This window comes from Prionailurus bengalensis, chromosome B3 (genome assembly GCF_016509475.1).
Source record: "Prionailurus bengalensis isolate Pbe53 chromosome B3, Fcat_Pben_1.1_paternal_pri, whole genome shotgun sequence".
Lineage (NCBI taxonomy): Eukaryota > Metazoa > Chordata > Mammalia > Carnivora > Felidae > Prionailurus > Prionailurus bengalensis.
Genome location: NC_057355.1, coordinates 35,002,560 through 35,015,934, shown reverse-complemented (window position 1 = coordinate 35,015,934; position 13,375 = coordinate 35,002,560). Strand labels below are relative to the sequence as shown.

The 13,375-nt window shown below is 37.8% G+C and overlaps 2 protein-coding genes across 4 annotated transcripts in view; one reads left to right on the top strand and one right to left on the bottom strand.

Annotated features, from left to right (window-relative positions):
- Positions 1–968: 968 nt before the first annotated feature.
- On the bottom strand, positions 969–10,095 carry THAP10 (THAP domain containing 10). Its single transcript, XM_043554022.1, has 3 exons — positions 9,537–10,095; positions 2,386–2,533; positions 969–2,277 (listed from the first exon to the last, which is right to left on the bottom strand). The coding sequence occupies exons 1-3, from the start codon at positions 9,963–9,965 to the stop codon at positions 2,081–2,083; spliced, it is 774 nt and encodes a 257-aa protein (XP_043409957.1). The 5' UTR covers positions 9,966–10,095; the 3' UTR covers positions 969–2,080.
- A 374-nt stretch (positions 10,096–10,469) lies between these two features.
- Positions 10,470–13,375, top strand: part of LRRC49 (leucine rich repeat containing 49) — a 149,193-nt gene continuing 146,287 nt past the window's right edge. For 2 of the 3 annotated variants that reach the window (XM_043554018.1, XM_043554017.1), the window contains exons 1-2: positions 10,470–10,575; positions 11,232–11,288. In XM_043554018.1, the coding sequence (XP_043409953.1) occupies positions 10,528–10,575; positions 11,232–11,288 (105 nt within the window). In that variant the 5' untranslated portion in view covers positions 10,470–10,527. The remainder of the gene's footprint in view (positions 10,576–11,231; positions 11,289–13,375) is intronic. The other variant, XM_043554019.1, reaches the window with a different exon arrangement.

The window sequence follows — 13,375 nt, the reverse complement described above, 5'->3', positions numbered from 1 at the left end:
GGCAGAATCTTTATCTTGTTCACCAATGTACCTTGGTATCTAGAAGTCATCTGGCAAAGAGTATGTTTAATAAATACTTATTAAATAAACAAATGAAAAATGATATGGGACGTTTTGAGGTATATCTCATTATTTCCCATTAAACTCTTCTGGGAACAACAGAAATTTAGATAATTGAAAATGTACAAAAAGTAATCAGTATTATATAAACCAGAAGTTCCTTATATTTAATTTAAAATAAAGCCAGTATTTCACTTTACTTCAGGACAGTGAAACATTGTACATTATAAAATCATGTGAATCAACAAACCAAACATAAATTCTCAATTGGTAAGAGAAGAAAATTCTAACTGAATAGAAAGTGAGAAAGAAAGAAAGAAAGAGAAAGAACTGTTACAGCTCTCAAAGTTGTTTAACACGTAGAAATGAAGTATACTCATGGCATTGGAATTTGGGGATGAATGGGCATATAATATTCATTATAATTGAATTAAGGAGATTGGCTGTTTAAAAGCTCAAGGGACAACAGGTACTTACTGATAGTATCAAGCTTCAGAAGATTTATGTGCTTAGTTTTAAAACATAAAGGTCTCTTGGGGCTCCTGTGTGGCTCAGTTGGTTAAGTGTTCGACTTCAGCTCAGGTCATGATCTCGCGGTCTGTGAGTTCGGGCCCCGCATCGGGCTCTGTGCTGACAGCTCGGAGCCTGGAGCCTGGAGCCTGCTTTGGATTCTACATCTCCCTCTCTCTCTGCCCCTCCCCCACTCATGCTCTGTGTCTTTCTCTCTTTCTCTCAAAAATAAACATTAAAAAAAAATTAAAAAAACAAAACAAAACAAAACAAAACATAAAGGTGTCTTAAAACATAAATCAGTCATCTCAAAGTCAAGCCAAAGCAGCAATCCTAATAATGATAATAATAATAATAATAATGCTAAATGTTTACACAACGATGTTCAGGCTCACAGCTTCTACTAATATTTTGTTTGTTTTATTATTCTTTTTTATTAAAGTTACACTGTTCAAATTAAGTCACACATGAAGTTGGCGTTGGAAGAAAATCGCTTTGGTATATCGTTTAAATCTTCTAGGGTACAAAGCATGCAAGTTCTTCCAGTCATGCACAACAAGACATGTGAGGTATCAAATGGACATTTGTTTTTATTATTCTCACTAGAAGACTAGAGTTCTAATAAGTTTCTCAGAAACCGCTGTAACAAATTTCTTCATGGTACAAAACTGCCATGGACGTTGTCCTGATGGAGCAGCTAAGTTTCACGTGCTTACTTCCCAAATGTGGAATTCAATAGAGTGGTATCAACAGAGGAAAACCTAATTCCCGAAGTGGGGATGATGCTAGAAATGTACTAATTTTTTTTTTTTTGCATGATGTTAATAATTTCAGTGTTAAATGAATCAAGGTCATTGGTTGCTTGCAATAGGAACCAATGCAGATTTCATCAACAAGATAATCTAAGTATATGAAATTCTGTCTCTGTTTCAATCAATTCCCTTCGAATATTTTCTGCACGAGTCATAGCTTCACCAGAAATGCGCACGGGGACTGATCCCCAGATTGAAGAGTATTACAAATGGACAAACTAATAAATATACAACATAAAAAAATCATAATCAAGGGTAAATCTCCTGACTCTACCCCCAGGTCATTTAATAGTATCAGACTTGGCTGTGCTTACTAGTATCTTCAAATTTAGAATAGTGACATTCCAGCTTATAAATGTCAAATAAGTCCCATATGGGTGTTGCTTCTGCAGTAAGCTTAAATATTCAGTGCTTAATCTTGATCTGGAAATGTTGCTATTGTGGTTCTGTTTTATAATCCGATTTCCACGGAGGATTAAAAAGAAAAAAGAACAAAAGGTGCAAGTGGGAGGTGGGGAGATTTGTGGACAGTATTATCTTCATTATCTTGGCAGGCGGGCACATTTTTGCCTTAGAGCTAAACAAATTTTGCTGATCCTCAACTATTTCAAAGCGAGAGAGCTACGGGAACAAAGAAGTAATGATGTGAGCAAAGATGTGAGACCCTACAGCACGTCAAGTCACCTGATGTCGCGTTTTTAACAGGATTCTTCTTTCACCTGCACAGCAGCATAAGACAAACCGCTCTGCTCACTCTCAAGGTCCCAGTCTGCATCTGTCTCTGAGTCACTGGAGTAAATGTCAAAGAGAGAGGCACTTCCAGACCGCAATTCATCTGTCTGAGTAGTGGCATTACACAGTTGTTTTCCAAACACTTTTACCTTGGCCTGAATACCTGAAGGGAACGAACACAATCGCCTATGAATGACACTTGGCTTGTCATGTATCTTTCATATACAAAAGATTAATTCAATTATAAATGAATTGAAGAGTCAAAACATACCAACACTTCGGTGAGGGGGCCTTTTCAGAGAAATCTGCGTACTTTTATGCACTGGACCTTCTTCACAGTGAGTAGGTACTGAAGTGACACCAGGAGATAGATTATCAGCGCGGACCTGTGTTTGCGTAATTTCATTTTCACATGTAATCTAAAAATATGAATCAGAGGAGAACTATATCAAAGGTAAGCCTAAGTAGTATGGTTTTATCTTTCAAAAGTGAGAAGTAGTAAAAGACTATAAATAATAGTTTTCAAGGTCACATATTAGGAAGACTGGAATTTGAACCCAGGCAAGCTGGCTCCATAGTCCAAGTTCTTAAGAACTCTGCCATACTGTTCCTTACTATTTGTAATCACGAATTGCTAAGCATTCTGGTCAAACCGCAATCTATAAGCTAGTAAGCTATTTGCTTACAACTCATTATTTTTCCCCCTAAATAAGTTGCTGTAAGAGATAATACTACTAGCATTAAATTATTGGATAGTGTAGCAGTAGCATTACTCTAGAAAACCCAATCATCGGTCCTTTATACCTTGCAGAGAAAGGCTTTAATCCAATAATATGATTGGCTTTAATGTTTTTATGCTTTCCTGAGAAAAAAAAAATACAACATGAAATGGAAATTTTGACTCTTGGGGGAAGTGAGAGGTAGAAAGGAGGAGGATTTGGATACTTAGAAGGCAACATACGACTGAGTACCTAGAAATAATATGGGAGAGGCTAAGAAAGGATATCTGGAATGTGTAAGGGGGCCTGTGAGAAGAAAAAATAAGACGTGATAAAGAAACAAAAACAAAATTTGGAAAGTGGGTGATGGGCACTGAGGAGGGCACCTGTTGGGATGAACACTGGGTATTGTATGGAAACCAATTGGACAATAAATTATATATTAAAAAAAAATTAAAGTACTTTGCAATTTTATCTAGTGGCCTGGTAGTGACAAGTGCATTCAGACCACTGAAAAAATATTTTAGCTGGCATCTATGGTTGCTGTAACACAGCAAGACATTAAAGATACTTTTGTGAAGAGTCCTTTTGTAACAGAAATAATTATATCTAATATTACTGAGGACTTAAATCAAAACATAAGTCTTACCTTTATTTGTGTTTATAATTATGACTAATTTCCACTGGCTATATCTACTTCTAAGCCAAGCCAAAAGTCTACAATAAGTTCATTATTTCTTTACAGAACAGATTTATGCTTGATAAAAATGGCATTTTAGTTATTTACTCAGGTTTTAAAAAATAACCTCTGTTCCCGTTAGAGGAATACATTTATTTTATCACTGAGAAAAATTTGCATGCAGAGAATAAACTAAAATAAACTAAAAATTGGCCATAATCTCTTTATCCATAGCTAACAACTTTATGGTTTGGATTTTTTTTGGTCTTTTGCTATTTATTTTTTTAAAAATTGGGATAATCTGTTTTATAACCTTTTATATATCCTTTAATACATCATTTTTCCCTATAATATAGCATGTTGCTATATTATTAAATACTCTACATAATTTTTGTGGCTGCATACAATCTATTGTACAGATATACTATAATTTATTAAAATAATCTGTATTGGACACCTTTGAACATAAATCTTTTGTGCACATATCTGATTACTTCTTCATATTAAAAGGTTAAGAAGCAGAATTTCCAAATATGTATTGATCAACTGGAACATGTGTCAAAAGAAAATATTTGAAGTGAGGCAGAGAGAGACAAAAGGATGGAAAATATAGAAAAGATCACAAGAGACAGCAGATAAAATGAAAAAGTATTGTATATGATATGAATTGTAGTCCCAGAGAAAAAGGGAAAATGGGACAGAAGCAATATTTGAACAAATAACATCTGAAAATTGACTAAAATGGACAGAAGACATTAAGACACAGTTTTACAAAAGTACTATTTGTATTAATCAAAATAAAAACAAAGGAAGCCACACCTATGCACATTAAAGCTGGAAAACAAAGAGAAAAACTTAGAAGCAGCTAGAGGAAAAAGATACATTCTCTTCAAAGGGGCAACCATACATAAGTGAGTAAGGATACAGAAAGATTGAAAGTCAAAGGATGTAGTAAGATATACTATGCCAAAACAACCTAAAGAAGGCCGATGTTGCTATATTAGTATGTAACACAAAAACTGTTAGAATTAGAGACCAAATATGTAAATTCAACATCACAGTGGAAGATTTTTAACATGTCTCTCCCAGTAATCAGTGCAATAAGTAGACAAAAATTCCAGAAGGACATAGAACATTTAAACATTAATAGACATATATGGAACATTGTACCCAACTGCAAAACACACATTCATCTCAAGTGAATATGGAATATTTACAAAAGCTGACCTATATTTTGCCTAATACAAGTTTCAATAAATTTTGAAAGATTAAATTCATATGCTATATATTCTCTGGCCACACTGTAATTGACTTAGAAATTTGTAACAAAAACAGAACTACAACATGCCTGTGTGCTTGGAAATTTTAAAATATATGGGTTCTAAATAACCCATGAAAAGATAAACTTAAAAGATAAATTTATAGTGAAAATAAAAAGATAGTTTAAACTAAATAATAATACCCTACATCAAAAACTTATGGGATTCAGTTAATGCCATGCTTACAAGGGAGTTTTGGGCCTTAGATGCATAAAAGGGTATAGGAAAATTGATCAGGCTTGGTTAATTTAGACTGGAATTAACATCATGCAAAAAAGGATTCCACGAAAGATTTCTAACATAGCCTCATTTCAGGAGTCAATTTTTCCTCCATTAATACCACTCTAGGGAATTCTACAATTGGGAAATAAGCATATGAAACTTATCCCCCATGTCCATTCAAATGAAAATTCTGAAAATCGATGATCCAATTTAACTTCTCAAGAAGTTAAAGAAAGAAGAGTGAATGAAAATTTAAGAAGTAGAGAAACCAAGAGTGAACTATAATGTAAACTATGGACTTTGGGGGATAATAATGTGTCAATGTTGGTGTATCAGTTCTAACAAATGTACCACTTTGGTGGAGGATGCTGATAACGGGAGAGGCCATGCATGGGTGGGTGCAGTGGGAAAATGGGAAATCTCTCTATATTCCCCTCAAGTTTGCTGTGTACCTAAAATTACTCTAAAAACAATCTTACAAAAATAATTTTTAAAATATTGGAGAAAAGTGTTTTAAAAAATTTAAGCAGCCAGGCAAAATTTGAAGTGTGGTAATTCAGTGTGTTGTCTTCACATAAGCAAGTTAGCTATTCTTAAGATATTCTTTGTATGAAATATCACATCTGAATATGTAAGGATATCCTAGTGTAAGTGAAGTTTTCCACTTTCTAACAAGTTTATTTAATGGAAAAGCAGATATGAAAAGATCTATGTTAACCATTTAGCTCAGTAATGTACAAATCGAACCCATCAACTAAAAACTCAAAGTTGAAAAAAGTACATGGAAGGAAAAATGATAGAAAATAATGAAAAAGAAAAAAAAATACCAGAGAAAAGATCAACAAGGCAAAGTTTATTCTTTGAAAAGACTAATAAAATTGATATACACCTGGCGAAGTAGATCAAAAATGAAATGAGAAAGCAAAAATTACTACATAGCATAAAGAATTTCAAAAGATAAAAGATTATCATAAGCAATTTTGTGTCAATATATTTGAAAATTTAAATTAATGAATTTATAGGAAACACAATTTATCAAAAGAAGTATAGAAACAAAAAACTGAATAACCCTATAACTATTTTTAAAAATTGAACCCATCATTAAAAATCTTCCCACAAAGACAACTCCAGGATAGGTATCTTTATCATTGAACTATACCAAATATTAATACCAAATTTATTAATGGCTATATAATGCCCATTTATAGAAATATTTCCAGAAAATTATATAAGAAGAAATAACTCCAAATTGGTCAGCATAATCTTGACACCAAATCTGAGAAAGGAATTTCAGGAAAGAAAGACTATAGATCAGGTTTGCAAAAATCCTAAATATTAGCAAATCAAATGAAGCCATATGTAAAAAAAGAGTACTACACTTTGGCCAAATTGTGTTTCCTTCAGCCATGAAAAGTTTGATTCTGTATTTCAAAACCAGGCAATATAACTCACCACATTAACAGAATAATAGACAAAATATAGGATCATGAATAGATTCAGAAAATATATAAAGCACTTGATATGATTCCACATCACTTATGATTAAATCTGTATCAAAAATTAAGAACAGAGACTATTTCTTTTTAGGATAAAGAACAGCTGCAAAAAAAACCCTATAGCATAAATCGTATCAAATGGTAAGCCTAAAGGCTTTCCCTCAAAACAAGGATGAGAAAAGGATTCCTCATCACCTCTTTGGTTCCCAACACCATACTAAAGTGTCTAGTTAGTATAGTAGGCATAGGAAATAGAAGCATGAACATCAAAAAGTATTTACCAACACGTTTTAGACATGAAGAAAATTCACAAGTATTTACAAATTATTGGAATAAATAAGGTTCCACAAGGTTTCTGGATACGAGGTCAACAGAAGTCAATTTATCTACATAAATATATAAAAAAATAAAAATTTAAATACTATTTATAATAGCAAAATCAAATAGGGATAAATCTAATAAAAGATGTGCAGAACTTTTACATAGAATGCCATAAAATATTTTTAAGAGAAATGTAAAAACCCAGATAGAGGGATGCACTATATTCATGGATTGGAAGAATCAGTGTTGCCAATACGTTCTTTCTCCTCACATTCATTTATAGATTCAATGTAGTCCCAATCAAATCCCAGTAGATAATTTGTGGAAGTTGACAAACCAATTCTAAGATATACATGGAACTTACGTCACCTATGGTTGGATAAAAAAACAAGAATGCAAAATTGTTAAGGAAAAACAATAATCTTAGCTCTTGAAGCAAAATATCAGTGCATAGTGCTCCTCGGGGCCCCCTTTCTTCTTGGAGATAGTCCCTAATCTTTTTTCAAACTCCCTACAGATAAGGAACATTCCATTGCATTTACCTACATGTAGCACCAAACATCCAGAACAGTGTCTACAACAGCTCCTCGGTAAAAGTTGTAGAATGCCTAGAAATTGTCTGTCAGTTGGCCCCGGAATTGGGAAAATAGTGAGTGGTGGAAGCACTCAGAGGTGGCACAAGCAAACCGTCTCAGCAATGTTACTGGGGTTCTCGGTCCAGACCTGGCTACCAATGTATTGCTACCAACTCTAAACTCTTTTTAACATTATATACATTTAAAGTCACTACTATGAAAACACATAGTTTCCTAATAACTCGACAAGTGTACTAATGTAATATGGGTTGTTAGAAATTCTGGCTGGATTTACTAATTGGAAAATAGTTTTGGTATCTTTTCTGGATTTCCTCAACATTAGCCTTTGTTATAGTATAAAATCTTCGACTGCTTCACTAGCTTGACTTTTCTTCTCCCAATTTATATAAATATAAATATTTATATTTATCTATTTATAGATGTACCTGTATGTGCTTAGGTAAAGGTTGGATAGGTAGTGATAGTGGATAAATAATTGAAGGGGCAGATGTCTTGACTGGTCTATAGCTTGGTGAGAAAGGAAACTGGCAGAGAACTGAACATTCTATTATAGTACAAAAAAGTGTTCTTATGGTCACATAATCACTCCACAATTCCATATTTATTGAATTCCTAAAATCTGCAAATTAATGTTCTAGGTACTGCCAGTATAATAATGAACATGTCAGATAGGATCCCTGCTCTCATGGAGCTTACATTCTAATGTGAAGACAAATATTAAGCGAACTACACAATTGTTTTGTGACAGTTGTGATGAGTATTACTGAAGTATATGTGCTATTGAAGCATATGAAATATATGAAGAAAGTATATAATTAGGGGGTCAAAGAGAAGGGTGTTTGAACTGATTTTTAAAGTAAAAAGACTTAATTGATGATGATGGGGAGTGGGAGCAGCATAATTGCAGGATATTACATGAAACAGCTGAGTGAGGCTTGGTTGCTAGGAAGGAATATAGCATGTTCAAAAATGGAAAAGATCAGCATGACTGGTGTATATTGAACAAGGACAGTGGCCTTGGATAGGACTGGTATGGTAGACAGGGGCAAAAAGCACACAGGGACTTGCAGGCTGTGTTAATAATTTTGTTCTTTATCCTAGAAATGTCAGGATGCCTTAAAAGGGTCTTAAGCACCCACTCCAATGTAGGAAGCAGGTTGGTATTGCAGAAAAAAGTTTTGCTCTGACAATTAGACCTAGAGCAAATATTACAGGCCGACGAGGAAATTATTAACCTCCAGGATTGGCATCCATGTGTATACATTGCGAGTTTGGACTAGATGAGCACCTAGTTTCCCTTCAGCTCTAAAATTCTAGGAATGCGTTTGAATATTCAAAGTCAAAACATCAATTACAGATCAGTTAGTTGACTTGTCTTCCCATCTCTAGAAATTGAACACCTTTTAGATCCAGTTAACAGTCCTGATTTAATCTACCTAAGGGTGATACGGCTGAAGTCTGGTGATCTCAAAGAAGGCTGGGGAGTCTTAAGATGGGAAGAGGGGAAGAAGATCGTGACCAGAGGCAAGGTAAGTATAATCTACGCTTATGAGGATTACTGAAATAGCAGAAGAGGGCAAGGTGGAAAAACTGAGCTCACTTAGATGATTTAACTTAAAGGCAGCTAGTCAAGAAGAAAGAAGCGGGGTTTACCAGCAAGCCCCCTCCTCCTCAGTAGCCCCGCATCCCCTCAACCTCCCCCCTCCCCATCATTCTGGCAGTCATAATGGACATCTCCTCCAGCTTATGTAATAGGTTATGCAAAGACAGTTTCAAGCACCCCAATTCCTTGAGATCTGCCCAAATGAAACCCTTTCTATTAAAAAAAAAAAAAAAGCCTACGAGAGTGTGTGTTTGGGGGAGGAAGAGGTAGAAGGAACTATAGTTCCAAAGTGTTCATGTTCTATAGGACCTTGAGGTCACCAATACAGCACACTCCTAATTTTACAGATGGGAAAACAGAACGCGTCGAGGCGAGGTGACCTTCCCCCAGGTGACACTAGTGGGAGAGCCGAGCCACAGTCCGGGGGTCCTCCCGCGACCCTCGGTGGACTCCTGGTGTCCCTTTACCTGTGAAGCCGCAGCCCTCTTCCTGGCCGGGAGGAGCGTACAGGAGGCTGGATCCGGGGCGGCCTCCGCCTGCCTCACCGCCTGGGGCTCTCCTCCCTTTTCGGGGCCGCCCGCTTGCTCTCCCTCTTCTTCCCCCTGGGGTGCCGGGCCGGACAGCCGGTGCAGGGTGGGCACGGCGCCCGCCACGAGCCTCAGGCGCTGCGAGAAGCGCAGATTCTTCTGGATAACTGAAGACACGTCAAAACAGGCCGGAGCGAAGTGGTCCGAGCAGATGACAGAGCGGTCGTTGCCCCCGTACCAGTCGGCGCGGCGGCCCCGCACGAAGCGGTCCCACAGCAGCCGCACGGCCCGGTCCTTGGGGAAGCGGAACAGCGACTTCCCGGACTTGGTGGTGTTGCCGCAGTGGGCGGCCACGCAGCGGGCCGGCATGGTGGCGGCCTCCGCCTCGGCACGCCCGCGCCTTCCTAGCCGGGGCGACGCGGGCCCCCTTCGCCTGCCCGCGCGGCGCAGGGCCACCGGAAGTACCGAGCTCGGGCGCCACAGAAGAGTCCGCGGTGCCTGGAGGTCGGCCTCTGCCGGCTCGCGCCGGTCCTCCCCCGAGAGCAGGTGGCCACGGGCAGAGGGATCCAAATTTCGCGCGGGCCGAGCCGAGGTGGGCCGGAAAGAGGAACGGACCGGAAGTGGTGGTTGCCACGGCTACCGAGGCGGCCGGCCTCCTCCCCGCCTCCTCCTCTCCACACTCCCGCTCTGTTTGTAAGACGCCTGGAAAGTAGGACGACGAAGTGGGGACGCAGTGGGCCCCCACGAACATCACCAGAGGTTCTACCGACCGGGTTGGCCAGTCGATTTAGGAGAGGACCAGACCGGAAATGGTCGTCTCCATGGTAACCCATGAGCGGGTTGCCTGGGAGATGACCCCTTTCGGTCTCTGAGTCTCCGCTGTAGCGTCGCTTCTAAGGCAGATCTAACAGATCCTGGACTGTCTCCTGCCATGATTCCCGGGAAATACCGCTCTGTTTCTGGCCGGGCTGCGAACAACGTAGGTTGGGTCTCCTACTTTCCCCTTCTTCCCATTCGTGTCGTTCTTTCTGACGGGCGTCTTTGTCCTAGGTGATGGGCTGTGTTATTGGGATCAGGACCGCTGAATCTCCTCAAGCTATTGTCTGACCGAGGCTTGAGATTCGTGGACTGGACCAAGGCTCTTGGAGGGTATTTGATATAGAATGATGGGTATTCAAAGTCTTGTCCAGGTTCTTGGTTTCCCGGAAGGTGGAGCTGGTCTGCTGTGAAAGGCTACGATTCATTTTATAACCAGTCAACCCCCAGCCCCTTTTTTTAATTAAGAAAGATAATTATTATTAATAGGCACTCCCACCTCCTTTACCTGTCCCATTGAGATATTTACTTAGACCTGACCTGGCAAGTGTCAAAAACCTGAAGTGTTAAGGTAGAGGGTTAAATCGCCGCAGACATTTTGGAAAATAAATCGCAGTGAAACCTTTTAATTCTCAGTCCTGATTTTATTGTTTTCAGCAAATCCTCAGAACACGATCATTTAGCACAAACAAAAAACAAGCGTTCTATTTTATCCTAAGTTTTTGTTATGTCTTTATCTGTACTGGTTTGGGGAGGAATATGTGTGTGGGGGGTATTTAAGTTAAGAGCATATTCGATGCTTTAATTTTTGCATTGCAGGTGAACTGTGGGCTTCATCTGGTTATTCAGACATCATCGCTTCCTGAAAAAAGCAAAGTAAGATTTAAGCAGATTTGTACTTAAATTGAAGATGAATTATTTTATAATCTACACAAATAGCATGATTTAAAGAGCAGAACTAAAACTAATTTTTATTTTCTGCCCACATAAAGTCAAAAAGCCTCTTTTAAAAACTGGTTCTTATTTCACCAATTACAAGATGTGAGTTTTCCCTTCTTTTCTTTTAAATGTTTATTTATTTATTTTGAGAGAGAGAGAGAGAGAGCATGAACAAGGAGAAGCATAGAGAGAGGGGGAGAGAGAGAATCCCAAGCAGGCACCACACTCGGCACAGACCCCTAAGCAGGGCTCGATCTCACGACTGAGAGATCATAACCTGAGTGGAAATTAAGAGTCCATCACCTAACCAAATGAGCCACCCAGGAGCCCTGAGGTTTTTTTTTTTTTTCTTTTCTTTTTACATTTAAAAATTTCTTAAATTAGGATTCTTCTTGAAATTCATGGCACATCATAGTTTTACTGGGAAAGTTTTTTCTTTCTTAGTAGTGGGTAAAATGATGGTATGTCTTACTACCAATGGCATCTTATAATGAATAAAATGTGATAATTTAGGGGGATACATCTCCACATTCCATTTAAAATCAGGGGAGAAAATAATATATTAGCAGTGGAAATATATTAGGCTTCATGCTATTTAGAAGTTAAGATACGAACCTAAGATTCTTTTTTCCCCTAATTTGTGCACAGTATTTCTGGCGTTTCCATTACGTCCAGCTTTAGATTTGATACACCTGTTTTTCTTTCCCTCCTGTCTCACCTCAGCATTCAAACATATTTACCTACCTCCCACACTGTCTCAAGACATACAACAATTTTTCCCCGTTTGACCAAGTTGGATACCTCCAACCATCGCAATTCAGATTTTTCCTAAAAAATTGTTCAATAGATGTCACTTTACAGTTGTAAAGTGAAGGACAGTTTACAAATAACAGCATGAGGAGGGTAGGGAGGGTCAATTGGAGGACAGACATTATTAGTCAAGGAGGCAGTAGTTGATGACATTATTATATGAAAATAAACACTGGGAAAATCGATCATTTGATCATCTTAGATAAATAGCAGTTAGCTAGCTTAATTGAAAATATTCTTTTTTTTAAAAATTTTTTTTTTTAACGTTTATTTATTTTTGGGACAGAGAGAGACAGAGCATGAACGGGGGAGGGGCAGAGAGAGAGGGAGACACAGAATCGGAACCAGGCTCCAGGCTCTGAGCCATCAGCCCAGAGCCCGACGCGGGGCTCGAACTCCCGGACCGGGAGATCGTGACCTGGCTGAAGTCGGACGCTTAACCGACTGCGCCACCCAGGCGCCCCGAAAATATTCTTTATTATAATTGGACATAATGAATTCCCTCCAAAGTTTTACTAGTTGATTTCACTGGACAAATCCTGTTCTATCATTAGAATGTACTTCTAGGAACTGTGTGCCTCATCCAAATTCTCTTCAAACCATTTGCTCCCTCTAGGGTAGACATATGTTCTGAGAAAATACCTTTAACTCATATACTTCATAAAGTTAGAATACAAATGCTATTATAATGTTTATAGTAGGTATGAATCAGAAGCATCATAGTTTTTAAGATATGTATTTAGGGTTTTTTCTGTGACTAATCATGAGAGGTTGTTTTGATTTTGTTTTTCTCAGTTCTGCCAAATAATTTAAAATCAATTTAGAGAAAAACCTTCTTAGAAGGTTTAGATATACAATTTTATTATAATTGAACATAAAAGAATTGTGATGATAAAAACATAGTGATTTTTTTGCCAACAGAATTTAGTTTCTGTTGTATGTTTTTTGCTTTTGTTTTCTAGAAAATAATTCTTTTAATCATTGTAGTTTTGGTGAAGGTATGGAGGAATTGCAAGTGGTTTGGAACGTGTTTTCATTTGACCTCATGAAATCGACTCTGTGTGCGTGTGTGTGTGTGTGTGTGTGTGTGGTAAGAAACACATAACATAAAATTTACCATTGTAGCCATTTTAAGTATTTAATACCATTTTAAGTATTTAATACCATTTACCACTAAATGGTATTAAATACATCCACAAGGTTGTATATCCATC